This window comes from Zonotrichia albicollis, chromosome 11 (assembly GCF_047830755.1).
Source record: "Zonotrichia albicollis isolate bZonAlb1 chromosome 11, bZonAlb1.hap1, whole genome shotgun sequence".
Lineage (NCBI taxonomy): Eukaryota > Metazoa > Chordata > Aves > Passeriformes > Passerellidae > Zonotrichia > Zonotrichia albicollis.
The window spans coordinates 16,754,594-16,781,261 of NC_133829.1; the positions used below are offsets into that span (position 1 = coordinate 16,754,594).

Sequence of the window (26,668 nt, forward strand, 5' to 3'; positions counted from 1 at the left end):
CAGCGGCCGAGCCCCCGCCCCGCCCGGAGCGGCGCCTGCGCGGCCGAGACCCAGAGCCCGCCCGGAGCCCCCGCCCGCTGCCATGGCCGCGATCAAGCACCGGCGGACGGCCCTGGAGCGGGTGGAGAAGTTCCTGTCCGACACCTACTTCACCGACTGCAACCTGCGGGGCAGGTGGGCGGCGGGGGACTCTCCGGGACACGCCCGGGGCGCTCCGCTGTGTCCCCTCGGGGTGGGGACGCTACCCCGGGCGCTGCCGGCCGTGGCTGCGGGGCTCGGGGGACTCAGTCGTCTCACGCTGAAGGAACGAATCTCACACACACACTCTCCTTAGTGGGCACGGAGCGCTGTCCCGGGGCTCCACGGCACAGCCCCGCAGCCCCCTGGCCGCCCAGGCCCTTTATTCCTCAGCCATCTGTTAATATTATTGAGATTGTGGGTGCTGGCAGGGCGATTCAGCCGAGCTGTGAAAGCTCTCTGTCCCTGAGCTTGTCCGTGCGGGACTGATCTTGTTCATGTGCCCGTCTCTGTTCATGTGCCCGTCTCGGACCGCAGGCTTTTTGGGGATCGCTGTCCCCCGGCATCGCTGTCCTGCTTCCAGACTCGGCGGCGCATCCCGTACCAGGAGGCTGTGGCGCAGCAATTCGGGCCGGCGCAAGTGGGAGAGTCCTTCGGGCCCACGTGAGTAGCAGGTTTCGGTGGTGCTGTGCCCCTGGTGGGGTCGGAGCTCGTGTCTCAGAGGTGTTTGTGTGGGTGAGTGCTCAGAAGCTCTCTCTGGTGAAGACAGGAGTTGATCTTCCGTGCTGAGTGCTTGGAGGTGGTTGCTCAGAAACCCTAAGGGAGATTCCATGAAGGAACTTACAAGTTTTTTGCTCATTTCTGCTGAGAGCTCCTTGTGACCGTGGTTGTGTCTCTGACGCTTCTGGGGGGATGCGTTTGCTTGTCAAGTTTGGGAGGAGATTCTTAACCCAGCAGTGGGCAGACAAGATGCCGGTTTCTCTGGGGTTCCAGAAAGGCACAGGTTAAATCAGGTGTGCGTATGGACAGGCAGCACCCTGTGTGTGAATCCCATCAAACCCGTGGGCTGTCCCCACTCTGGTTTTTCCGTGGAGGGCTCTGAGGGAGCGTGCTGTCCCTCGGGAGAAGGTCACACAGTGGGCTGAGGTTGCTGCCTGCTCTCTTCCAGGTGGGAGACATGCTGGTTTAAGGTGGAGCTGAGCATCCCCTCGGCGTGGGCAGGGCGGGAAGTGCACTTCGTCTGGGAGAGCGACGGGGAGGGCATGGTGTGGCGAGATGCCCAGCCCGTCCAGGTATGGAGACACAGATCAGGGGTGTGCCAGTGCCCTGCTGCGTACACAGGGTGACCTTTGGAATCCCTACCGTGGTTTGTGCAGGGCTCTGTTCCTGTTCCTGTGCCAACAATTATCCCACAGCGTGTGGGACCAGCCCCTCTGTCCAGCTGGACTTTGGGGTGTCTTATCATGCCCATCCAGCCTGCTGTCATGGACCTCTGCTGAATGTGCCATCTCCCTGTGCAGGGATTGACCAAGGAAGGTGAGAAGACCAGCTACATCCTGACAAGAAGCCTGAAAGAGTCCGAGCCCCACAGGTGGGTGGTCAGGCATGCCAGAGCCCCCCACTGCTGGGAGACCATGGTGTTGTTGGAAGCCAAGAGGCTGAGGACACACACACGTCCTTGTCTGTGTCCTGGTGCTTGTGACAGCTCCCTGATGGCTTCCTCGTGTCCCCACAGCCTGACACTGTATGTGGAGCTGGCCTGCAATGGGCTCTTTGGAGCTGGCAAGGGCAGCATGATCGCCCCTCCAGACCCAGACAGGAGGGTTACCCTGAGCAAGGCTGAGCTGGTTGTCTTCAACAGAGATGTCTATGAACTGCTGGTGGATCTGGAAATACTGCTGGACATGGCTCAGGTCTGGGAGCTCCTCTTCCCTTTTTCACCTTTTCCTCAGCTTCACTGCATCTTCTCCTGCTGCTGTTCTGTGGCCTGAGACCTCGGAGGAGAAAATGTTTGCTGCTTTAGCACAATTGACACTGTCTGGGCTTGATGATCCTTGTGGGTCCCTTCCAACTCAGGATATTCTAGAGTAGGAGAAAACTGAATTGAGAGAGGCCACAGGTGTTTTTTCATCCACTTTCTGCTCCAAAGCAGGATATGTTAACCATGGTCCCTTGGAACAGGCATATGTGGAACCTGGATTTGGAAGGCATGTGAGAAAAGGCCAAAGGCTGTGTTTGTGAAGCAGAGACATGGTGTTTACCTGTTATGACTGCCTGAGATAGGTGTTGAAAGAAGGTAGCAGGTTCTCCTGGAGGCAGGTAACATCTGAGCTGATGCAGTGGCCAGAGTCATGCTTTTATCCCTCTCAACCCCAGCTCCTCGGGGAGGAGAACCAGAGGAGTTTCCAGGCACTCTACACTGCCAACCAGATGGTCAACGTGTGTGATGTTACAGACCCCTCCACCTTCCCTGCTGCTCGTGACCTGGCTGCAGCCATCTTCAGCCAGAGGAACGGCGAGAGCCAGCACACCATCCATGCCATGGGACACTGCCACATTGACTCTGGTGAGAGCAGCAGCGCTCCCTCTCCTCTCACTGGAGGCCAGGGTGTGCTGCCCAAGGGGGATCAGGCTGCCCTTGGGCTCCAGGCACACCTTGAGAGGACGGAATGGGCTCTCTGTGCTGCCACACTGCTGGTTTGTCACTGGGGCAGTGAGGAGTGTGGGTCTGGCTGGCTGTGCCCTTTGGAGCACTGATGGTTCTGGGATGAGGGATTAATTACAGCTGCTGTCTTCCACCTGCTGGGCTTCAGCCCTCAATTTCCCATCCCAGGAGGGGTTTCAGAGAGGCTCCAGCTCCGTGAGGAGCTTGTGTTAGGTGATAACCATGGCTGCCTGTCCCTGCAGCCTGGCTGTGGCCCTATGAGGAGACCATCCGTAAGTGTGCCCGGAGCTGGGTCACCGTGGTGCATCTGATGGAGCACAATCCAGAGCTCACCTTTGCCTGCTCCCAGGTGAGGGATCTCCCTCTGGACACCTCTCCTCTGCTCCTGGCATGTTGCTTCTCCAGCAAAGGAGATGGGGGGATGTAACTGGGTCGAGGCTGTTTGGGGTCTGGGGTCTTCAAGCAGGCAAGGGCAGTTGTTAGTGGATATAAAGTTGTTTATTGCATGAATACATCAGTCTTGAAGGCAGAGAGTTCAAGGTGTTAAAATTCTATGCTAAAGTATTAAAATCCATGCTAAAAGCTTTCTGGTATAGTGTCTCAGGCAAGAGCTGCAGCTGCAACAGCTGCTCTCTGGTGTAGAGTCCCAGGCTTCGGGCAGGAACAGCAGCAGCAGGGACCATGGCCTTCTACTTTCTTTCTTCTTTCTTTCTTCTTTCTTGTTCCTTCTTTCTTCTTCCTTCTTCCTTCTTTCTTTTCTTCTTTCTCCTTCTTCCTTTTCTTCTTCCTTCTTGTCTTCTTGTCTTCTTCTTCTTGTTCCTTTTAATACAGGGGGATTTTTATACACAAAACAAACAATCAGCTAAAAGCATGATTCTAAAACATTCTTTCTAAACCAATCTAAACTTAATTCTAATCTGCGAAAGTAGTATGAAAGTAGTGTCAGTTCTTACCTAAAAAACTATGTGTATAATATTATCTATTTACACAGATATACTATCTGTTTTCTTACTTAAAATTTACATGTATGAGTTTATGTATTTACATTAATACTTATATCTATTTACACATATACTTCTGTCTGTTCTAGAGATGCAGTCAAAGTTCTGCTGTGTTTTTGATATGTCTGGAGCTAAGTTACTGAACTCTAAACTGGGCCTTAGGGCCTTTACTAGCTAACACAGTTTCTTAGGGTACTTAAAATATATTTATGCTTTCTTAAAAATATAACTTACACTTGCACTTAAACCTACACTTCTGCTTCGTATCTATGTGGCTTGATATATCTTAATTTCTCTGAAGGCTTTTAATTCAGCCGCTGCATTCATGTATCTCTCTGAGGAGCTCAGAGAGGCTTGCAATCCCACAAGTGACGAGCCAGAAGTGCTGCAGGGGGCAGGGCAGGCTGTGGGGAGCTGGGCTGACCCCTGTGCCCCGGCAGGCTCAGCAGTTCCAGTGGGTGCGGAGCTGCTACCCCGGGCTCTACGCGCGCATTCAGCACTTGGCGGCCAAGGGACAGTTCATCCCTGTGGGAGGCACCTGGGTGGAAATGGTGAGTAGCACGGTGAGCCTGGCTTGGCACACCCTCCTTGTGCCACCCTGTGGGACCAGGGGGGAGCAGAGCCTTTGCTGAGCCTGTCTGCTTGGTGGTGGTCTCCAGGCCTAGGAGCAGCAGCTGTCTGAAGCATCCAGCCTGGCAAGAGTACAATGCTCCCAAATCACTCCCTGAGAAAGGAGCTTTGGAATCCTTTTGTGTGTGCTCCTCCTTTTCCCCTCTGCTGAGCCCTGCTGAGGTTCTCCCCACAATCTGCCAGGTCAGGTGGGTGGGAATGGGGGTCTTTCATGATCCCTCCATCCTCCCTGTGCCTTCCCCAGGATGGGAACCTGCCCAGCGGGGAGTCCATGGTGAGGCAGTTTCTCCAGGGCCAGAGGTTCTTCCAGGAGCAGTTTGGCCGGATCTGCACGGAGGTACTTGTTCTTTTCCATCACGCCCTCCTCACCCACCGTGTCCTTGCAGCCCTTGCTCTTTGTGGGGCTGGGCTGACCTGTGTGTGTCTCTCCCTGTGCTCCTGTGCCCCAGTTCTGGCTGCCGGACACGTTTGGGTACTCGGCCCAGCTGCCCCAGCTGATGCGTGGCTCTGGGATCCGGCGCTTCCTCACGCAGAAGCTCAGCTGGAACCTGGTGAACTCCTTCCCGGTGAGCTCTGCTGCCTTCTCCTCAGGGGATGGACACTGTGGGTGCTGGGGTCTTCAGCAGGCCTGGACCTGTTGGTTCCACAGCTCCTCAGTTGAGCTAACGCAGGCTCTGCTTCCAGGAGCCACTAGGTTTTGGTGGCAGGGATGTCCTGTCAGGCTTCAGGAGAGAGGAAGGACGTGATTAGAGATGTCTAATCTCTAATCCAGACAGGCCCCTGGCCTAGATATTCCTTCTGCTTCCAGATGGGAAGCTGTGAGGTCCAACAGATAGCAAATCCAGCCCCTGCCCTGGTGGCATTCCCTGTTCTTGTCCTCTCCTTGCACTGATCCATCAGGGCATCCTGCACCTCTCTGGAGAGAAAGTGAAGGCCCAGTTTGGACCCTGAAGAGGCTCTGACGTGCCCCTGTGCACCACATTTTCCTTTCTCTCCCCTCCAGCACCACACCTTTTTCTGGGAAGGCATTGACGGTTCCCAGGTCCTGACCCATTTCCCCCCTGGTGACTCCTATGGGATGCAGGGGCGAGTGGCAGAGGTGAGTGAGGTGCCAGACCTGCATGAGAAGGGCAGTGCCAGCCCCCTGAGGGGCTCTGGGAGAGGGGAGGGGAGCAGGATACCTGCCAGCATTGTTGGACAAAGGCTGTTGGGGTGCCTGATGTGCCCGTGCCTGATTTAGGCACTTTGGGCTGGGGAAGAAGAGCAAAACTGGGCTTTGCACCCTAAAGACTGACCTGACTTTCTTGTATGGAGCTGTGGGAGCTGGGGCTGGGTGCCAGGGGATTGCAACCACCCAAAAATCCCTCCAGGTGCTGAAAACAGTGAAGAACAACAAGGACAAAGGCCGTGTGAACCACAGCGCGTTCCTCTTCGGCTTTGGGGATGGAGGAGGGGGCCCCACGCAGAAGATGCTGGACAGGATGAAGAGAATGAGAGACACAGATGGGCTGCCCAGGTGAGAGGAGAGCTCCCACCCTCTCTCCTGGCAGGGGCATTTGCTCTGAGCCAGGTCTGGCCTTCAGCAGTGCCAAAAGAAAGGGAGAAGGGCAGGGAGATGGGCAAGCAGAAGGCTGGGAAGGATTCTCAGGGCATGGAATCTCTCCATCATCAAGAGCTGTAGGAACAGGTCCACAGGGCAGCCATGGCCTGCTTGTGAGCCCTCGGAGAGCTATGGGGTGAAGGGCCAGCACAGCAGTTGTGCCTGGGGAATGTCACAGGAGAGGGGTAGAAGAAGGGAGAGGGGAATACTTTGTATGGTTGTGCTGCAGATTTTGAGGCCTGACACCTTTCCAATCCCAGATGCACCCTTAGCCATGTCACAGGCTTCTCCCCAGCTCTTCACTGTCTGTGTGTCTGTCCCGCAGGGTGCAGATCTCCACTCCTGACCAGCTCTTTTCTGTCTTGGAGAAGGAATCATCCCAGCTGTGCACCTGGGTGGGAGAGCTCTTCCTCGAGCTGCACAATGGCACCTACACCACGCAGGCCCAGGTGAGGGTCCTGTCCCAGGCAAGGGGGCCAAACACACTCACAACACCTGCAAGCAGCCAACCCTGCTGCCCTGGAGCTGGGATTCTGCAGCTGGTGTGAGAGATCCATCCCAGCTGCCCATCTCCTGAGCATCTCCCTTCTGTCCTTACCAGATAAAGAAGGGGAATCGGGAGTGCGAGCGGATTCTGCATGACGTGGAAGTGCTCAGCAGCCTGGCTGCGGCTCAGGACTCAGCGTTCCAGTACCCTGCCAGCCAGCTCCAGCAGCTCTGGAGGTGAGGGAGCACTGCTGGTGCTGGGGCAGAGCTCAGTGCTGAGCTCTGTGTGTGTGCACAGCCCCTGCCATAAACTTTCCTACCTGGGAAGAATTTGCTGCTCTGCTTGGTTCTTCTGCTGAAAGATAGCTCCAAACCCTCGCTGCTCTGCTGTCTGGAAGCTTCATTTCCTACCAAAGCTTCTTCCTCCCCCATTCTGGCTTGTTTGAGCTTGTGCAACAAGGTATCTCATAGCCCTGAGGGGTAAAAACAAATAGCTCTTACTGCCCCTGGTTGTGGTTCACTGACAGCTGACAGGCCCTAACAGGAAGGGATTTAAAGGATGCTGTGGAAAAAATCCTTTTCTCTCAAGTGCTGGGTAATGGGGGAATAAGGAACAGTTGTTAAGTTTTTCTGTCTTGCTAACAGGGCTCTTGTTTGAGAGAAGAGCTTGTTCTAAGCCAGCACAAATCTGGTGTTCTCTGCCACTCTCTTCCCTGGTTTCTGCTCTCTGTGTTAGGTTACTGCTGCTCAACCAGTTCCACGATGTCCTGCCAGGCAGTTGCATCCAGCTGGTGGTTGAGGATGCCCTGCAATACTACACAGGTGAGCAGGGAGTTTGGCTGGGAGGGCGCTCACCTGTGGCAGCAGCTTCTGCCTGGTGGGGCTGGGGAGGCTCCAGCCCTGGGCTGCCAGGGCCAGCTCAGCAGGCATGTCTGAAATGGTGTTAGATTAGCAGCCAAGGGATTGAAAACCATCCAAATTTATTGGCTATTCTGCTTGCTGCTGGCATGCCGGGATAGGCTCCCAGCAAGGTTTGTTTCTGCCTGCCCAGGGGTGCTTGCAGGAGCTTCAGTAACCAGAATTTTCCAGCCGAGCTGGCACAGCTCATTGTAATCTTGTAACAACAAAGTTCGGAATAATTATACACTTGAATCGCTAATAGATAATAATAGTTAATGATAATTAGCAATTGTAGCTTGGAAGGAGATGAAGTGTGTGTACATTTGCACGGGGAGTGCCAGAAGCTCTCTCAGAGCCAACTCAGGCCCTTCTGTTGCCCAGAGATCCGCAGGGCTGGTGCTCAGCTGCAGGAGGAGGCTGTGCAGGTCCTGTGCAGGCATCTGCTGCAGCCCCAGCCCTGCAGCACCCACAGCTCCCTCGTGTTGAACACCTTGGCCTGGGAACGCACCGAGGTGATCGCCAGCCCTGGACCAGATGGAACAGAGACTTTGGGTATGTCTGACCTGGAGTTCCTAACAGGGAAATGCTCTGCCTTATTGATTGTTCAATTTGTTCTTTGGACAACTTGAAAGGGGATGAAGTGCTCTGAATATGCATGAGGAGGAGGAGGGTATGGGAGGAGGCGGTACATCTGACATGACAGCAGCAGGGCAGCAGTGGTGTCACTTAGGGTTCAGTCTGGGGCGAGTGTTGGAGCAGAACTGTCACAGATATCTTCTATGGAAAATCCTTTCCTTAGGATTTTTCCTCCTGAGAAGCTGAGAGGCCTCAGGAACAAAATGTAAACAATGGTTATCTGCTGCTGTGGAATGCAACAGGTGCATCTGATTGCCCCCTGTTAGATGTTTGTAATTAATGGCCAATCACACCCAGCTGGCTTGGACAGAGAGCCAAGCCACAAACCTTTCTTATCATTCCTTCTTATTCTATTCTTAGCTAGTCTTCTGAGGAAATCCATTCTTCCATTCTTTTAGTATAGTTTTAATGTAATATATATAATAAAATAATAAATCAAGCCTTCTGAAACATGGAGTCAGATCCTCATCTCTTCCCTCAGCCTGAGACCCCTGTGAACACGGTCACACAGAACCTCTTTTCTTTCCAGCTCTGGTGACAGTCCCCAGCATGGGCTATGCCCTGGTGCAGGAGCCATTTGAGCCTCCTCAGCCTGTGGCAGTGAGGAAACAGGTAAGCACAAGGCAGATTTCCTCAGGTTCCCCACATCAGAGGTTGTTTGAGGAGAAATCAGGGTTAGGGTTGAAAGGAGGAGAAATCTCAGGAATCCACATGTTAAATTTGCATTGGAGGCACTGAGCTCCCACAGGTGTGGGTGTGTGACACCTGTTTCTGGCCTTTTCCCAAGGAGGATGGCTCCATTACCATGGAGAATGGGGTCATTGCTGTCTGCCTGGACACCATGGGGCGCCTGACCTCGCTTCAGCTGCTGGACTCAGGGAGGTCTGTGTCACCCAGTTCCTGGCCCTGAGCTCCTCAAACCTCTCCCAGGACTTCTCACTGTGCTCCTTTCTCCACTGCCAGTCCTTTTGATGCTGCTGTTCCCCTGTTCCACTTTCTTTCAGAGAGTCAATCCCAGATGGCTGCTATGCCAACCAGTTTGCACTCTTTGATGATGTTCCCCTCTACTGGGATGCCTGGGATGTGATGGATTATCACCTGCAAACCAGGTAGAGGAGCAGTGCATGCAGCACTTTGGATTTTGCCCTGAGATTCCTGCCTCCCTGTCAGTCCTAGCTGTGAGAGAGAAGTGAGTGCCTGCTGCATTGGGATTTGGATCTACCAAGCTGACACTATCTCTGCCTTCCTTCCTCTCTCTAGGAAGCCAGTGACCACACTGCTGCAGCCTCTGGAAATCACCCTGGCTGGGGGCCTGCGGGGAAGTGTGAGCTTCTCCCTGCAGGTGGGGAAAAACAGCACCTTAACCCAGGAGATCATCCTGGATGCCACGTGCCCCTACCTCCGCTTCCTGACCCAGGTTTGGCCCGTGGCTACTGTGTGACACTGACACCCTGTGCAGCTGGGAGCTGGGGAGCTGCACCTTGGGCCTGGATTATATCCCCCCTCCCTGTATTCTTCCCTGGAGCCCCCTGCTTGAGCAAGCAGCTCAAGGCTGGGGTCCCAAGGGCCAGGGGTGGAGGTGGGACCCACCAGTTGATCCGTGTTGAGACTCTGGTGTGTTTTTGTTGCAGCTGGCGTGCACTGGCTGCTGCACACCAGGACATGAGAGGTGCAGTGCGTGCCTGTCAGTCCCCCATGGTGACAATCCTTCTGCTGCCACATTTAGGTGGAGTGGAAGGAGGCCCACAAGTTCCTGAAGGTGGAGTTCCCCGTGCAGGTGCGGAGCACGAACGCCACCTACGAGATCCAGTTTGGGCACCTGCAGCGGCCAACGCACTGGAACACGTCCTGGGACTGGGCTCGCTTCGAGGTGAGAGGGAGCTGCTGTGCTCCTGGGGCTGCTCCTGCTGCAGGCAGTGCCCTGTGTGCTGAACATCCCTTGTGCCTGCTCAGGTGTGGGCTCACAAGTGGCTGGATCTCTCTGAGCACGGCTTTGGGGTGGCTCTGCTGAACGACTGCAAGTACGGAGCATCGGCCCACAGGAACGTGCTCAGCCTCTCCCTGTGAGTGAGGGCTGGGTGGGTGAGTGAGGGGGGCTGCTGGGGCACTCTGCCTTCTGAGGGGTCCCTTGGAAATCAAGGCAACACCTGCTCCTAAATGACCTCAGTTATAGCAAGGAGATAGTCTGGTGGGTGGCTGTTCTCTGAGAATTTGGCTGACTTAAATTTTAGTCAGTTAGAACTAATTCCTGTGAACTGTGCTCAAAGATAATTGAGGAAAGATCAGACTCATATTTGTAGCAGGTAGCTTTTGTGTTGCTGACCAGGAAGGGAGGCTTGAGGAGAGGAAAGGAACAGGAGTGTCAATGTTATGGGTGCATACAAAGCTAAAACAAAATGCCTACTTCAGTTTGACTTAGTGAGCTGCAATTTTCATGGATGACACTCCAGTTTTTTAGCTTCTAGAGCTGTCCAGGGTCTGTTTGCTGTTGTGTGTTTGCTTCCACGTCAGGGCCCAGCTCAAGGTAGCACAGAAAGCAGCAGTGTTGTCTCAGTGCTCTGGGTGACACTGGGTGCTGCCCAGGCACCGGTCTCACTAACCTCACCTCGCCTTAGGCTGAGAGCCCCCAAGTCCCCTGATGCCACGGCAGACATTGGGCACCACCAGTTCACCTACGCTGTGATGCCTCACCAGGGTGAGTGACAGAGCTGTGCCCCGTGGGGACAGGCAGGGTGGCAGCTGCTCCAGAGAGCCTTGGGGTGAGCGTGCCCCTGGCTGTGTGTGTACAGACACTGACCACAGAGAGTTCTTGTGCTGCAGGCTCCTTCCAGGAGGCCGGTGTGATTCAGCAAGCCTACAACTTGAATTTCCCCCTCCACGTGGTGCCAGCCAGCCGTGCCCAATGCCCAGCCTGGAGTGCCTTCTCTGTCAGCTCCCCTGCCGTCGTGCTGGAGGCTGTCAAGCAGGCAGGTGCTGGGGACAGGAGGGGAGGCAGAGCTGTTGTTGAGCAGGGTCTGCTCTTTGGTGGTCAGGCTCAGCTGGGCACAGCAGCCTGTGCTGGAGGGGCTGTGCCTGTCTCATGTGTCTGATCTCATGTGTCTGGACTCCCCCAAGGCTGAGGACAGGCCTGAGGCTGTGGTGGTTCGTCTCTACGAGGCCCATGGCAGCACAGTCACCGCCTGGCTCCAGACCCCCTTCCCCGTGAAGGAGGCGATGCTGTGAGTGCAGGCAGGAGGGCGGGGGGTGGGTGGGGATGGAGATCAGTCCTTCAGCCTTGTGCTTTGTCCCCAGCTGTGACCTCCTGGAGCGTCCCCTGGCGCAGGGCCACCTGCCCCTGGAGCAGCAGGGCCTGAGGCTTTCCTTCACACCCTTCCGAGTGCTCTCCGTGCTCCTGGTCTGGAGCCACTGACCCCAAACATCGTCCCTTGCTGGGGCTGCAGCACTTGGACCAGCCCTGGGAGCTCAAATCACAGGCTGAGCTGTTCCCCGTGCCAAGAGCTGTGCAAGGCAGCAGCTCCAGGGCAGGGCACTGTCCCTCTGTCCTGCACCCAAGTGTTGGAAAGCAGGAATTGAACAAACCTGCTCCTCAGGGAAGGAGGACAGCTGCCCACTGCCCGACCAGGGTGGGTGGTTTTGAGTGAGTTCTGAGCTCATTTAAGTGTGGACAAAGATGCAGACGGGCTGGTGGCCCCTGCTCCTGCTGCAGAGGTTTGGGGACCAGCAGCTTCTACAGTGACTCCTGTGTCACAGCCTTCATCTTGTCCAGCAGTGTGTAAAAACAAACTCCACTCCTTCCCTTCTCCCCCTGCCTGCCCTTTGCACTGCCCTTGCAGAAGAGGAAACAAAAAAATAATCAAGAGAATTACATAAAAAACAAGCTGCAGCCTGTTTTATTAACCTGTTTCCAGGTAACTGCACTGACCTGCCTCCTCCCAGGTGTTTGCTGTAGTTGCTCTTTTAGTGTCTGCCTGAGCAGGACCTCACACCTGGCACTGGGGAGTAAGAACTTACCTTTATTTTGGGGGGATGAGGTGGAGGGGAAGCCTGCTCCAGCCCCTGTGGAGAAGAGGCTGGGCACAGAGGGATTTATCCTTTGCATGAAAAGGCGTGCACAGTGATTTCTACACAAAATACTTTATTAGTCAGCTAAAAACAGTGATTTGGTCAGCAGCCAGAAAGGGAGGAGGGAGAGGGAAGAGTCAGAGTCTAGTACAACATGTGGACCTGGCCTTTTTTCCCCTGAAATGCCTGTGGACAGCAGGAAAAAGCCCCATCACCAGGCTCAGCTTCTCTCTCCCACACTGGCAGGATGGCACAGCAGCAAATAAGTGTGAGCACAGGTGGGGAGCAGCTCCATTTCCACTAGCACTAACCCTGGTCCTTGGCCAGGCCCTGCCTCAGCTCCTCTTGGCCCCTCAGGAGGTGGCAGCAGGTGACACTCACACGGCAGGGGCTGCACCTGGAGAACAGAGAGGGAAAGGAGGAGTCAGAGGGCAAGGGGGTATCCAGCTCTGCCCCATGGGCTCCTCTCCTTGCCCTCTGTCTCCTTGCCACCAGGGAGCTCTCCCAGAGCCCCCAGGGGTGCACAAAGGCACTGCCAGGCTCACCTGTGCCCCTGCGAGCGGATGCACGGCGGCTTCTCCTGACACGCTGAGGCACCTCAGGCGAGGCTGGGGCAGCACTCGCTGTCCTCCTCCCACGGGCACATCCCTTCCTTGGCCTGCCAGCCTGCTCCTCCTGCTCTTCCTTCACTTCCTTCTCCTCCTGCTCTTCCTTCTCTTCCTGCTCTTCCTTCACTTCCTTTGGGGGTTCCGCTGCAGCCCTGCGGCGCTGCTTCGGGGCACGGGGGGTGACCTGGGTGGGTGTCAGAGCTGGAGATGACCAAGGGGGGGAACTCCGTGTGGGATCATCACCATGGACAGGGCAGGGGCGGCAGGACAGCCAGACACAGCCACAAAGCTGCTCACCTTGGGGCTCGGTGCCTCGGGCTCTGCCTTCAGCTCTGGGCTCTTCCTGCGGGGCGCCTTGCGGGGTCTCTGCCCTGCACCAGAGATGTAGGGTGAGGAGAGGGTGAGGCAGAGCCTGGAACAGCACCCCACGTGCAGGGATGCTGCTCTGAGTGAGGATGAAAAACCAGCTGCCCCCAGGCAGGTTTGGATGCTGGTAAGAAGCCTTGGGGACAAATGGCTTCTGTCCCCTGGTGCCAACGGCTGTCACAGGAGTGTCAGCACCCCAGAGAGAATGGCTTTGCTGCAGCCTGTGCCCCTGTGCTGCACAGCAAGAACAGGCTTTCCTAGGAGCCCTCATGGAGCGGGTCCCACAGGAAGGGGAGAGGAAACTCACCTTTGGGAGCCATGGGGCCAGGCTCTCCCTGTAAGGAAGGGACAGAGCATTGGCTGGGGTGCAGTCATTCTGCAGGCAGCAGCAGCAGCAGAATCACTGCCCCTTCTCCATCCTCCAGCCACTGCAGTGACAGGGAAACAGCCACATTTCCCTGGGAAGGCACGGGAGTTGGGCTTGCTCTGCCTGCCCTTTGCCTTGGGGACTCTGCCATTGTTCCCTGTACCTGCAAGGCCCCAAGCACAGGGCCCAGGAGGGAAGAACAGGGCTGCCAGAGCACCCAAACACCCCCTCTTCCCTCCATCTGCTGCAGATTGCCCACCATCCATTAGCTGGCTGCCCACCACAAAGGAGGTCCTTGTCACCCCCCATGCCCAGGAGCTGGATGGAGAGGGGGACCCCCAGGCACACAGAGCAATGGGAGTCTCAGCAAGCAGAAAACAGGCCAGTGTCCCCTTGGAGGAGTGGTTTGAGAGCTCCCAGGCTCCTACCTGGAACCATATGGTCCTGCCACTGCGGTCCCGCAGGGAGCTCATGCCGGGCACCAAGTAACACTGCAGCCAGTTCTTAAAGTTGGAGTAATTATCTGGGTGCTCGGGGTCCAGGAGCTGCTTCTCTGGGAGGGGAGACAGGGAAAGGACAGAATCAGAGCAGAAGCTGTGATCACCACGTCAGGGTAGCCCCCCAAACCTCCTGACGCTGAGCATGCCAAGCCCTGCCCTCCCTGCCAGCCCCGTCCCCTCACCTGCCATGATCACCTCCATGGGCACGCTGTGGCACAGCTCCAGCAGATCTGGGCTCTCCTGCCTCAGCTTCACCTTCTTGCTCAGTGTCAGGGAAGGATCCTGCAGGCATGGAGAAGGGCACAGAAGTAACCTGCCAGCTGCCTCTGCTTCCTCAGCTTCTCTCCTCCCATCATCTTCCCCATCTCTTGCTCTCCAGAGGATGAGCTCTCCACACACAATAGCCCTGAGCTCATCTCACAGTAGCCTTCCAACTTAGCTACAAAGCCATGAAAGAGGGCTAACACACAAAAACACCAGCAGCAGGTCGTGTAGTGTAGTTTTCAGGCTTAAAATAGCCACTTCCTCTCCCCTGAGGCCACAAGATCAGCCTTGGGCTTTACTGCAGCCTTCCCCTCCGGGATTTTAAGCTTACAAGGTGTTTGTTTCCCTCACCTCTTCCTCTCCACCCACCCCAAAAACACTTATAGACTTCCTTAGGGCAGGAAGCTCATCATGAAGGGCCACGGGCAACCAAACCCCTGCCTTTGGCATCTGTCTGGAAACCTGCTGCTTTCTGAGCCTGTGAAAGCACCTGGTGCTCCCCACCTTCTTCCTCCTCTCCTGCTCCTGCTCCTTCAGGGCCTCCAGCACGGTCCGAGCTTTTTCAAAGGGAGGGATCTTCAACCTGAGAGAGTTACACAAAGAAGGTCCTTGTCACCCTTTTTCTTCAACAAAAGAAAAACATGTAAGCAACAGTAGTAGAAGCTGCTGTTGTCCATAACAATCTATTATTTTGAGGCACACGTTCTCATGATAGGTTTCAACGTCTACTTGGTATATTTCATTTCAATTCCGCATTTTAGGAAAAATGCATTCCCTCAACTCCCACCCACTTCCTGTACCCCTCTACTGCAGTTCCCTGGTTCTTTGCCCTGATGGCTCTTTCTAACTCTAGCTACATTTAATTCCTACACTCAGGAGTGGGAAACTTAGTCCTTCTCTCACAACTACAGCATGACATAGAGTTGAGGCACGTTTTAATTAAAAGACAAGACTGGTAAACAAATTTTCATAAGGAGCAGATTGTCTAATAGAACTTACACGGTTTCTATGAATTAGGCTGTAAACCCCAAAACTACATAAAACTATGTAGTGGGTGCTCAACCCACCTTACCTGTACAGGATCTCAGCACGCAGGTAATTCCCAATTCCATTGAAATACTTCTGGTTTAAGAGCACCTCACAGATGGGCTTGTCAAAAGCCCTGTCCTCCAGGTTCTTCAGCACATTCTCCCTGCAAGTGAGCACGGGCCATCAAGAAGAGTTACCCGGACATGTCCGTGCAGGGAAAGCGGCCAGACCCGAGCAGGGGCATTCCTGGGGCGCTCACCTGAACGCCTGGTACTCGGACACCACGCAGGGCCCGCGCTCCGGCTGCCAGGCGTCCCCCAGGCGCCAGGACCCGAAGCGCCGCGGGTCCACGAAGCAGAGGGCGCGGGGAGGGCTCTCCCGGGTCAGGAAGCGCAGGTGGGCATGGCGGGGCAGCTCAGCGGCGGGGCACAGCCGGAACGAGCCCGACATGCCGAAGCGGAACACCAGGTCCTGCGCGGGGGGACCGGCGGCGGGGTCCAGCGCGCTCAGCGTCAGCCGCAGCTCCTTGCCCCGGGCTGTGGCCGAGATGCCGTAGGCCTCGCTGCGGAAGGGCACCTCGGGGCCGCGCCCCACGGCCGAGCGCTCCACGCCGCCCGCGAACACCAGCGCCCCGCAGGCCCCGTTGATGAAGCGCCCGGCCAGGTGCAGCTCCGGGCACTCGGGCATGGTGGCGGCAGCACGGCACGGCACGGCAGGAGTCCACCGCCACTGCCACCGCCGTGGCACGGCCCGCCCCCATTGGCTGCGCGGGGCGCGGGGAGCGCTCCCATTGGCTGCGGCGAGGGCGCTGCGCGCTCCCATTGGCCCCACGCTGATCCCGGAGGTCGGTGCCCTGCCGGGGCGGTCCCGCCGCGGGTGGAGGTTGCACAACGCGGGGCGACACAGCGGGACACGGCTCAGCTTTGTCACCGAGACTTTATTGGAGCTGCCCGAGGAGCCTCGGGAGCCCGGAGGGAAGGGAAACGTCCTGCTCCGGAGCCAGGAGTACCAATCTGGACTCCCAGCTCAGTGTTGCAGCCTCCCGCCGTGGCTGGGCTCCTTTCCTGGCTCCTCAGAGAAGGGTGTTCATCAGCGCCTGGGCCTGCTTCAGCTCTGCAGAGAGATGTGGAGATGTAGGGGAGCTACTGGTACTGCAGCATCCCTTCCAGCATCCCACTCCCAGCGTGCCTCCCACAGCAATTCCCCCCTCAGAATCCCCCACGGAGGTCCCCACTGCCACCCCTCGTGGTGCCTCACCTGCCAGCAGCACCCAGAACTTGTTGGCCGAGAGTGTCACAGGGACAGCCGTCATCTTCTCACACTCTCTGTCGCGCACGTTGAAGGTGAGGTGCACCACGGGCTCATTGACCTCCTGCAGCTCGCTGGAGCTGAGGGTGTAATCCACCCGCCAGCGCACCGAGCCCAGCTGGCTCACTAGGGTGGGCAATGGCAAGGTGTCAGCACCTCGGCTCTCTCCAGCAGGGTGACCCCAAACCCCCAGCACCCCACTCACATCGCAGGCTGCAGGCCCTGAGCCTGTCCTGGAGGGGGCTCTGCTTCTCCTCATAGGAACGGCACAACCCGCTGGCATGCTCTGCTCGTCAGGGGACACAAGGGAAAAACCCCTCTGCTCACACCAGACCTGCAGCTGCCAAACCCCCCAAAGGACCCCAGGGACCGACAGCACACAAGGGAGGTGATGGGGACAGCACAGCAGCCAGCCTGCCCTCCATCGGCGTGGGAACTGCCACCCTCAGGGTTTTCCCTACCTTTGGGCAGTCCCAGCTGCTGCAGCTCGCTTGACAGAGACTCACTGTCTACATTGTGCTTGGCTGCACTGGAGAGGATGAAGCCGAGGACAGCAATGGTTGCCTTCACATCCCCTGACTCTGCAGACAGGAGGGAGGGCGAGCTCTGTCACCTCGGGAAGGCATCCCCAGATCCATTGCTGCCCATCCCTGCAGCGTGGCTCCTTCGGGGGATCCTGGTAAGGACAGCAGTGCTCACCTAACTTTGCATCTGAGGTCAGCTTCAGGATCTTGTCATACTGTGAGAGAGCAGAGCATCATGGTGAGCACCAGCTAACATACTACCAGTGTTAACACTGACAATTCTTACCTGAACAATACTAATAACACTTACTATGCATATTAGTACTACTAGTAGAGGCCAGTAGCGTTCTTAACGCTGAGGCTTGCATGAAGAACAAGAGATTAATTAACGTTGTTGATTATGCCATTGTAGCGCTGGCCTTCCCTGCGGCAGCCCCACACTTACCTCGATGGGCTCCCCCAGCAGGTCCCGCAGCACCTGGGCGCAGATCAGCTTCAGCTTCACCGAGGACTGCGGGAGAGAAAGGAGAGTGAGCAGCGGGCCCGCAGCAGGCGGGGCGCGGGCAGGGGACACGGGGGGACACGGGTGACACTTAACTATTTTGGCCAGGGTGCTGATCTCGGCCAGCACCCAGTCGGGGCAGTCCAGGTCCCCGCAGAAGCGGAAGCGCTGCGGGAGAACAGGCGGTCAGAGCCGGCAGCGGGCTCCGCACGCCCTCCCCGCTCCCCGCCGCCCAACCCCTCCCCACCATGTCGCCGCCGTTCCCCGGTCCGCGCCGCTACGGCAGAGCCGCCTTTCCGACCCGGAACCACTCCTGGGCCGCTGCCCGCTACGCCGCTCCCCGCCGGGGCGCTCCGGTAGGGGCCCAGCAGGGCCTTTTGGCCGGGACCCGGCAGGAGAGCGGCCGGAGGAGTGGACGGGGCTCCCGGAGCGGCACCCGAGGCGCCCCCGGCCCGTCCAACAGCGCGGGCTCCGCCCCACCGGCACCTCTCGCTCCCACGGGCCGCGCCTCACAGCGCCCCGCCCGCCAATCCCGGCCGGGTCCAATCACAGCTGTCAATCCCGGGCCGCCTTTCTCCACGCTGTCCAATCACAGCCGCACATTCAGTCCGGTTGCGGTCCCGCCCAGCCCAGCCCGCGCAGGCGCAGTCCCGCCCAGCCCGGCCCCTCAGACGGCCCTGAGGGGAGCGGAGGCGCCGCCTCAGCACCCCGCTCGCTTTCGCACCTGAGGCCGCAGAGCCGGAGAGGAAATGTGGCGTTCGGAGCCGGGGCTGAAGCTTTACCGGGGCCTCGACCTGAAATAAAGATCGTGTTGTGGTGCACAAGCAGCTGCCCCTGGCCGCAGGGGACCCCAGACAGTCCCTTTGAACCGAGAATGCACCCATGTCACTGGCCAGTGAGCTGGGCAGTTATGATCTTTATCCACTCATGTCTGTAAGGGCAGGACATTCAAAGCCCCTATGAAAGGGGGTGCACTTCAATAGATGTCGGCTGTTCGTGCATGAACCTCGGTGTGTGTTTGTCACATTCCTGTCTCCACCATCAGTGACAGTCCCCTGTTTGAACTTAAATCCAACCTATCACTGCGGACTTGTTTACTTCTCTCTTCTAACAAGCTAGGCTGGCTGAGTCGGTGTCTGTTAGGCCAAATTTCCTGTGCAGCTCTAGGCCAGCTGTAGCTGTCACTGCTCCCCCTTTCTGTTCTAAAACATGCAGGGTGTTCTCTGTCATCCCTCTGCAAGGGCCCTTTGCAAACAGGATAACAGGACAGAGTGGTGACACAAATGATTCTGCCCAACTCAACAAACCCAGGATCTCTCAGCCAGGGATGTATCCCTTGTACCAAAGAAGTTGTAACATTAATTCCCGGGAGCTGTCAGGTGGGATCACCAACAATACAAGCTTTCAAATTGGCATGCCACAGGCATGGAAGGCTACAAACTTATAACTTGACTCTATGAACTGGAAACATTTTAGCTTTACAACTATGAGAACATAACATGGAAAACAACGAGTCAACTTCAGGTTTTGACTCAAATATATGAAATACTCAAGAACTCATATTATAAAATCTTTGCATCGTTTGAATAGGCAAAATCCTTAAACAAACTGTCACTTCAGAAGGTCCCAAATCTCCATGTAAGAGGTGTAGAAGTTGTTAAAATCACTGGTCATGATATCTGCTGAGGGACCATCAGGAGGGTGCTGTCTCTGGTCCCCAGCAGGAGGTAGGGCAGGGCAGACACACCTGGCTGGTGTCCATCCTGTTCTGGTGTCTGTGGAAATGCACCCATACCCACATCCCCATGGACCTTCCCTCCTGTTTGTGAGAATGTCTTTTGTCATTGCTTTAGGTGATTGGGCATCACTTGATGACTATAATGATAGCAAATGGGTTAAGATAACTGGGTTTTGGGATTGTTCTGGTCCTCTTAAGTGATTCAGTGTGTAAACAGCTTTTGCTACTCTGCTCTGTGGGTGTTTTCTTCCATTAGATGAACTGCACAATGGAGCTTGGCATTGCACTGTGCAGCTTTTCAGTCCAAGAGTACTTAATCTCTGGAGCCATCAGGATAATGGATTTAAAGCATTTTCTACATGATTAAATGTCGTAGCAGGCAGAGGTGGTAGAGGGCTGTGACCTTCCCAGAGAAGCATCTTTAAAAACACCTCACCATGACTAGGGAGGTTGTTGCTTAAGGGTTGTCCCTCCAAGGGAGTATGGTAAGCTTCTCCTCAGACAGTTTACCAGCCTCCACAATTAAATATGTGAAGGAAAAGTCTTGAAGTTTCAGTAACTTACTATACAAAATAACTATACAAAAACTTATAAAGATCTAATGCAAAGATTAGCTTCTAAATGTAAAAAAATAAATCTTCTTAAATTAAACATGAAGGGGAAAGGAAATACAGACTGATTTATGTTCTCCAAAAGGAAGGTGTCAGAATGCCCTTTGGTAATGGAATTTCCTCTGCCTGTAGACATTTCTGCACAAAAGTCTTCAAACGTGACAAACAGCCCATCTGGCCCGAGCTGGTCACAGCTTCAATTCTTGGGATATAGGATTTCTGGATGAAGAGCATTATTTTCCAGAACTGAATCCCGTACTGCCTCATCAGAGCATTGCCACACACCTCCAGGAAATCCAGAAGCAGCACAGCTGTCACATCTGCCAGAGGCTCCAGATTCAACATCTGCGCAAGCCAGCGCCATCCATAGCTCAGACCGTGAGGATGAGCCCCTTGTCCGCCTCCATACGGCCAGCGGAGCTGAATGATGGCAGCGTAGAGACGAATCATTCCTGACATCCTTTTAAGAAAATGATCTGGTTCCTCCACTTTGGAATCATGGACTTCATATCCAAGCATCCTCTGATACTCTTCCATAGAAGTCCCTTCTTTCCGAGCAGGGTAAAATGGCACAGAATATGGGCACTTTTTGTGCAGATGAGCTAAAAAGATGTCTCCAACTCGAGGGTGTAGTTCCCAGATTCCTGAGAGCACCGCAGCAATTGGGAAAGCTGAATCGTGGTGAAAAGATACTTCTCCTTCCCCATGTCTCACAAACTTCTCCGCAAGCTTGTAACAAACAAACTCCAGCCCCTGTGGATGCTGAGTCACCCACACCGTTTGGCCTTCAGTCTGAACAGGCTTCCCAGACAGCAGGTTATTGATCTTATCAAACACCTCTCTCAGCTGAGAGCCTGATACGCTAGAGATCTGGCTCACAGGGATTGTAGCTGCTTTCTGCAGGTTTGTCTTTATCTTCTTCACCTCAGTGTTACCTTTGCAGTTTCCAATATCGCTGAAAGCAGCAACACATTGCTCAGCAGCATCCTGAAGCTGCCAGTACCACTGCATGATGCTTCCTTCTGTTTCAACTTGAAGTCCCTCCTTCTGCTGCTTTCCCCACGACTGCTGTGCAGGGACAGAAGTCTGCCACATCATCTGCTCTCTTTCCTCTAACTCTTTCTGGTTTTGTTTCTCTTCCTCTTCATATTTCCTCTTTCCTTCTTGAGCTGCAGTGATTTCCTGCTGCATGCTGGATATCGCCCCTCTCATCTCCTGCAGGGCTTGTTCAGAGCTGTCCACATCTGCTGGATCCGGGAGCCCCCTCTTGCTCGCGGTGCGGATGAGCCCTGACACCCGTGCACAGATCTGGTTGACAAGATCACTGCACACAGCCAGATCCATTCTGGGCAAATCTTTGTGCCTGGAGCTGGGATCAATCTGCTGGTTCAGCTGCACCAGTTCCTCCTGGATGGAATAAAGGCGGTGCAGTCTCTCCTGACCCTCTTTCCTGTGCAGAAGCTCCAGTTCTTCCTGGTGTTGCCTCTGCTGCTCTGCCTCACGCAATTTTAGGTTCAATATCTTTGCTCTACATTGGTGTTCTTCCTTCAACTTCTCTTGCTGCCTCTGAGCCTCCTTTGAGCTCTTCTCCATTACTTCTTGCAACTCTTGGAATTCCTGATGCCGCTTCAGCTCCCTCAGTTCATCAAAGTGCTTCAGCTGCTCACTGGCCTGGGCATAGGCTGCCCTCACCATCTCCTCCAGCTCCTCCTGCCGCTGTCTCAGCCTCTCCCTTGCTTTCAGCCTGTGCATCTCTTCATACATCCGAATGCAGTCTTCGACTTTTGCACCTTTAGATGACAGAACTGCTGAAGCAACTTCTTGATTTATTTCCAGGAGACTAAGATGATCGTTTCCCTTTTGTCCAATAGGATTGGGCAGAGCTGTTGGTAATGTGGCAATGGTGACGATATTTTGTGGCTCTGTTGAGGGATGATGGCTCTGGTTCTCTCTTGTATCCTTTGCTGGTAGACAATCCAAAGCAATCTTCTGCTCCAATGGTGGCAGTGCAGTCACAGCAGTGACTGCTGAGGGATTCCCTGATCTGCTGTTTTTCCCAGGGATTTCTGGTGATGTATTTCCCAGGCCTGTCCCTGAGTTGCAGCGGTGGTTGGACTCACCCCATGGCAGTTGGGCAGAAGGTGCAGTCTCAGAGCTGGACCAATGGGCTCTGGGAGGAGGCAGTACTGGCGTGTGTGCTGTATCCGGGCACGTGGGTGTCCCTGGTGCACGCTGCTGGAATGACTGCACAGGCATAACTGGAACAGCTCTAAGGTGCTTTGTCTTTGCGAGAGCCACACACCCCTGCAGTGCAGCAGCAGAGCCAGCACAGCTAGGCTTGGTCACAGAGTGCTCATTTGCCATTGTGGCACAGCCGGGCTTGGTGGCAGGCAGCCCTCTGCAGCAGCCATGTGCTCTACAGCAGCCAGTTGTCCTGTGGTGGCCCAGCATTGCCTGGCAGCAGGCAGAGGAGGCTCCACAGCAGTTTGCTGTTTCATAGTGGGCAGTCGTGGTCTCAGTGGTCTTGGTTGAAGCAGCAGGACACAGAGGAAAGACAGGGCCCAAGGTGGCTGCAGGACACCTGTGTAACTCAGCCTGGGAGTGCAGGCTGTCTCCACTGCTTTGTTCAGTGTCGGTGCGCTCTACCAGCATCTCCTCCCTGTGCGGGCTGGCCCCACGGCTCTGTGCCATGGTGGGATGATTGGCTGGCACATTGTCCCCACCCTGGGCAGTGGCACAGCCCCAGGCAGCCACAGGGCACTCTGCAGACAGGTCACCCCCTCCCAGGGAGGCTCCACGGCTCCATGCTGGGGATGTTCTGCCTGTTCTCCTCCCCTGCTCTCCCAGAGCCATCTCCTGCAGCAGCCTCATGTCTCGCTCGCTCTCTAACCGTTTGATCAGGTCCAGGATGAGCCTCCAGGGTTTGACAACATTGATGGCAGTTTCATCGGCTGTGGCAGCTGCTGCAAGTATGTATCTGCCAGCCCAATCCCATGTGTTTAAGTCCAAGGCTGCCTCTTCGGACACGTCCAGTCCGTGGCTCCCACACCACTTTAGTAAGGCCAGTAAAGCCTGTTTATCGTGTTTAATCCCTCTTCTTGTTAAAATAAGAGTCCATACCTGGAGTGTAGTGTCTTCTGGCACTGATGCCCACACTCCCATTTATCCCAGCGGTGTCTGTAAATCACAAAGGTGTTTGGATCCACGTGGCTTTCCCTGCTGTTCCTTGCCACGCTCTGCACTTCAGGTAGAGCACTCCACTGCCTTTAGGGTTCTCTGCCTGCCTGCAGCTTCCTCTGTTGCCCACTGCACTGTCTTGGCTTGGAAGACTGCTGTCTGCTTCCAGAAGGCAAGATCCTGCAGAAGAGGGGAGTTTTCCTCTGAAGATCTACTGGTGAAGTAGAAGGGTCTGGTCTTCCTCTGGGAATCCAGTGGAAAAGGCTGCCTGTGATGTTTGAAGTCCCAGATTATATCCTGGAAGAAATGCTTGGCTCCTCCCCCTGGGTGGAGCATCTCACAATGGGAAGACGGAATTTTATCAGTCGGGCAGTGACACTCAAATGGCCCATTAACAGAAGATATCTCCAGGAGGGAGGATGGGTCATGGAAGAGATAAAGAACACTGCCCCACCTGGTTTTATCAGATGTAATAGAATACATCTGGTTACATCTTGCATTGCAATCTAAGACAAGGTCCCTTCTGCCCATGGCTTTCTCTACTGCCCACAGCTCTCTGGTGTCCTTCAGCTGCCAGCAGCTCTTTCCACTGCCTGCAGCTTCTCACAGCACACCCAGGTGCCTGGCAGCAATCTCCACTGCCCTGTCTCTCTGCAACACTGCAGTGGCTTCTTGTCCTCACACAGGGCACCAAATGTTGCTTGGGTGCTGGAGACAGGAATGCTACAGGCACACACAGTGCTCATGCAGCAAGAGCCAAGGGTTATTGTCTGAATGGTCTTTTTATAGGGGTTTCAAATCCCTCATTCATATAAACATGGTTGGCTAAAGATCTTACCTCAGTGCAGCTCACTAGCTGAGGATAGGAGAGCATCCATGATTTAAAACAATTGGCTGAGGTCCCCCGTTTGAACTTAAGTCCAGCCTATCATTAGTACACTTGGGGACTTGTTTAATCCTATCTTCTAATGAGCTGGGCTAGGTGAGTTGGTGTCTGTTAGGCCAAATTATCTGTGCAGCTTTAGACCAGCTATAGCAGTCACACCCCTGTACGCAGGGAGGAACAGCAGCCCAGCCCCTCAGGACCCCCCCCATGGGGGACCAGGACAAGGAGATGCCTGCAAGGTCATGGATCCAGCCAAGGAGCTCATCTGCCCTTCTCCATAAGGTCTGGAAGGGCTGGAGGACCTGAGGGACACCAAGGCTTTGTCATCCTCCCCACCAATGCCTGTGATCCACAATGTCTTCAGCCTGGCACCTTACCAGGAGTACCTGGAGAAGGCCAAGGGCACAGACCCCATCCTGTTCTGCAGGAAGCACCTGTGGGAGCGCTCCTCACCCCAAAGCATGGCTGGCAGCCAGGAGCCTGCTGCCCTCAGAGACGTCTCGGTGGTGCCCAGCCCAAGGTCGGGCAGTGATGCCGTGCAGAGCCAAGGGGAAAGCTGTTACAGGAGCATCCCTAAAAAGCCAAAGCCTGTGCCCCAAGAGCTGGAGTCTCAGGAGGGGCAGCCCTGACAGGGTGGGCAGCAAGGAGTTACCACCCCCTAAGGACATGGTGCTGGACCTTAGCTTCAAGAAGAGACTGGTGGAAGCTGGGGACACAGAGACACCCCCTGGCTGTGTGGAGGGGCCACTGGAGCGAGAGGATAAGGAGGAGAAAGAAGCTGCAGGAGGGAAGGTGGGGTTGGGAGAGGGGGTGCAGCCCCGGGTGCCTGAGGCAGACTGAGGGGACAGGAGCAGCTTCCAGAGCTCAGCCAACTTCATGCTGGTGTGCAGTTCTTAGCGTTTGGTTTTTATTGCTTTTCCCCTCCTCCTTTGGCCGTTTAGAACCACCGTGTTGCTTGGCTTCTTCCAGAAACCTGTCCAAACGAAATGGATCCTCCTCAAATTGCACTGGTCCATCTCTGCTCCTGCCACTGCTGTTACGATCCAAGTTGGAAAACCCTTTGTCAGGAACAAACCTGCTGGTCTTTATTCAAGCCTCTAGATCATCCCCATATATATCCTTATCCATATTTTTACTTGGCCTGTAGATGTTTTGAGCCATATCCTTGCCACTTCAAAGGCTTCTCTTGTCTTCTTTGTTATCTCTCTAACTGCGTTCTCATCTGGTCTTTGCAGTTCAGGATGATCCACATTCATGACCTCTTTTGGCACAAGATCTGTGTACTTGCTGTAAATGACCTTGTCCTTTGACTGTCCTTGTCGAGCAATTGCATCGTATTTTATTTTTCCTTCTGCATCCACCTGAAGAGCCAAAGCATTGGAAATTTTCTTCTTTTGGCCCATATCCAATGGATATTGGGCCACATGAATTTCTGGGAGGGCACTCCCATCTCCAAAATCCTCTAGCATCTGTGGTATCCATCCTTTCCGGTAACCATAGTGGCGAAGTTCCCTTTGTGAGGAGATCAGAGCAGTCTTACTGGATCCCTGAGCTCCTGCTCTTTCTTCTAGTTCTAGCTGATCCTGGGACAGATGGGCTGGAGCTGGCAAAAAACTGGTGAGTGCCATCTTGACCATGTACACCATCTGCTCTACCCCACACCCAGCCTGAGGATCTCTGCTTCTCCCAAGATTATTAGCAGCAATTAGTTTAAAGTTCTTAACTAAGTCCTATAACCTTGAATTTTATCTGCAGCGGTTCTTTAGAGTTTAGAAATTATTTAAGTCACAAAAAAAAAAAAATTCTGCTCAAGCAGACAAAGTCAGAATACAACCCAACACGCTGTGGGTCAGGGTGGTGGCACAGTCCCATTAAATGGTGGCTGCAGCCCTCCTGCAGTGTCAGCTGTGGTTCTGTGTAAGCAGGGATCCTGCAGAATCAGGGAATTTGCCTCTGAAGGTCCACTGGTGAAGTAGAAGGGTCTGGTCTTCCTCTGGGGATTAATCCAGTGGAAAAGGCTGCTGTGGTGTTTGAAGTCCCAGATTGTATCCAGGTAGGAATGCTTGGCTCCTCCCCTGGGCAGAGCATCTCACCATGGGATGATGGAATTTTATCAGTTGGGCAGTGGTAATGGCTCATTAACAGAAGATATCTCCCTGGTGGGAGGATGGGTCATGGAAGAGATAAAGAACACTGCCCCACCTGGTTTTAACAGATGGTAATAGAATACATCTGGTTACACCTTGCATTGCAATCTAAGACAGTTAAATATTTTCTACATTGTAAGATATATAGTTGTTTTCTTTTAAGAGGTAAGACAAATCCAACTAAAACAGCTGTGATGGAACACTGATAAACACCTGTTTGTGGATAAAGAACACAGAGTGTGTTCACCTTTGATTTTGTCAAAGATTCTACTGCTCGTTACAATCTTTGTTCCAATTGCTGTTTTGTCTTCCAGAGATAACACAGTAAGAGTCAGTGATGATTTTATATAATGGCTGTTATTAGTTGTAAGCTGTGTTAGCATTTTCCTTTATTTTCCTGTCATAGGTAGACAACTGCTTAGAAAGGCATTATCTCCACTTCCTGAGAGGGTTATTGTTGATTTATTGATTACAGGATGTGAATTTTCCAATTCAATAATAGGCATTGTTCATAAGATGTTGTTAGCGTACTTATAGCTGGTTTCTTCTATGCTTTAACATCTCTTTGTGTAATTATCTAAAACACACATGTGGTTTCAGGATCCTTCTTTGTTCTCTAGCTGTTTATGCATCTCTTAGATCA

The 26,668-nt window shown here is 54.5% G+C and overlaps 3 protein-coding genes and 1 pseudogene across 4 annotated transcripts; 1 reads left to right on the forward strand and 3 right to left on the reverse strand.

Annotated features, from left to right (window-relative positions):
* Positions 1-16: 16 nt before the first annotated feature.
* MAN2C1 (mannosidase alpha class 2C member 1) lies at positions 17-11,494 on the forward strand. Its single transcript, XM_005487784.4, has 26 exons — positions 17-174; positions 556-681; positions 1,187-1,310; positions 1,539-1,609; positions 1,754-1,931; positions 2,395-2,584; positions 2,926-3,032; positions 4,125-4,235; positions 4,559-4,651; positions 4,764-4,880; positions 5,318-5,413; positions 5,685-5,830; positions 6,240-6,363; positions 6,516-6,637; positions 7,137-7,222; positions 7,682-7,852; positions 8,466-8,548; positions 8,724-8,818; positions 8,941-9,045; positions 9,197-9,353; positions 9,663-9,806; positions 9,890-9,999; positions 10,552-10,631; positions 10,757-10,902; positions 11,051-11,154; positions 11,228-11,494. The coding sequence occupies exons 1-26, from the start codon at positions 83-85 to the stop codon at positions 11,343-11,345; spliced, it is 3,096 nt and encodes a 1,031-aa protein (XP_005487841.2). The 5' UTR covers positions 17-82; the 3' UTR covers positions 11,346-11,494.
* A 560-nt stretch (positions 11,495-12,054) lies between these two features.
* Positions 12,055-15,954, reverse strand: NEIL1 (nei like DNA glycosylase 1). Of its 2 annotated transcripts, XM_005487783.4 has the most exons (9): positions 15,392-15,954; positions 15,176-15,295; positions 14,608-14,686; positions 14,022-14,121; positions 13,768-13,892; positions 13,280-13,307; positions 12,904-12,977; positions 12,544-12,790; positions 12,055-12,395 (listed from the first exon to the last, which is right to left on the reverse strand). In XM_005487783.4, the coding sequence occupies exons 1-9, from the start codon at positions 15,952-15,954 to the stop codon at positions 12,376-12,378; spliced, it is 1,356 nt and encodes a 451-aa protein (XP_005487840.3). In that variant the 3' UTR covers positions 12,055-12,375. The 2 variants fall into 2 exon arrangements, with proteins under 2 accessions (XP_005487840.3, XP_026649719.2); XM_026793918.2 differs by lacking the exon at positions 12,055-12,395 and having other exon boundaries at positions 12,686-12,807.
* A 95-nt stretch (positions 15,955-16,049) lies between these two features.
* On the reverse strand, positions 16,050-17,946 carry COMMD4 (COMM domain containing 4). Its single transcript, XM_005487782.4, has 8 exons — positions 17,714-17,946; positions 17,563-17,634; positions 17,410-17,475; positions 17,140-17,179; positions 16,902-17,021; positions 16,646-16,726; positions 16,390-16,566; positions 16,050-16,245 (listed from the first exon to the last, which is right to left on the reverse strand). Exons 1-8 carry the CDS (start codon positions 17,714-17,716, stop codon positions 16,205-16,207), a joined length of 600 nt encoding a protein of 199 aa, XP_005487839.2. The 5' UTR covers positions 17,717-17,946; the 3' UTR covers positions 16,050-16,204.
* A 1,396-nt stretch (positions 17,947-19,342) lies between these two features.
* On the reverse strand, positions 19,343-22,071 carry LOC102068630 (mRNA export factor GLE1 pseudogene; annotated as a pseudogene).
* Between the last annotated feature and the right edge of the window lie 4,597 nt (positions 22,072-26,668).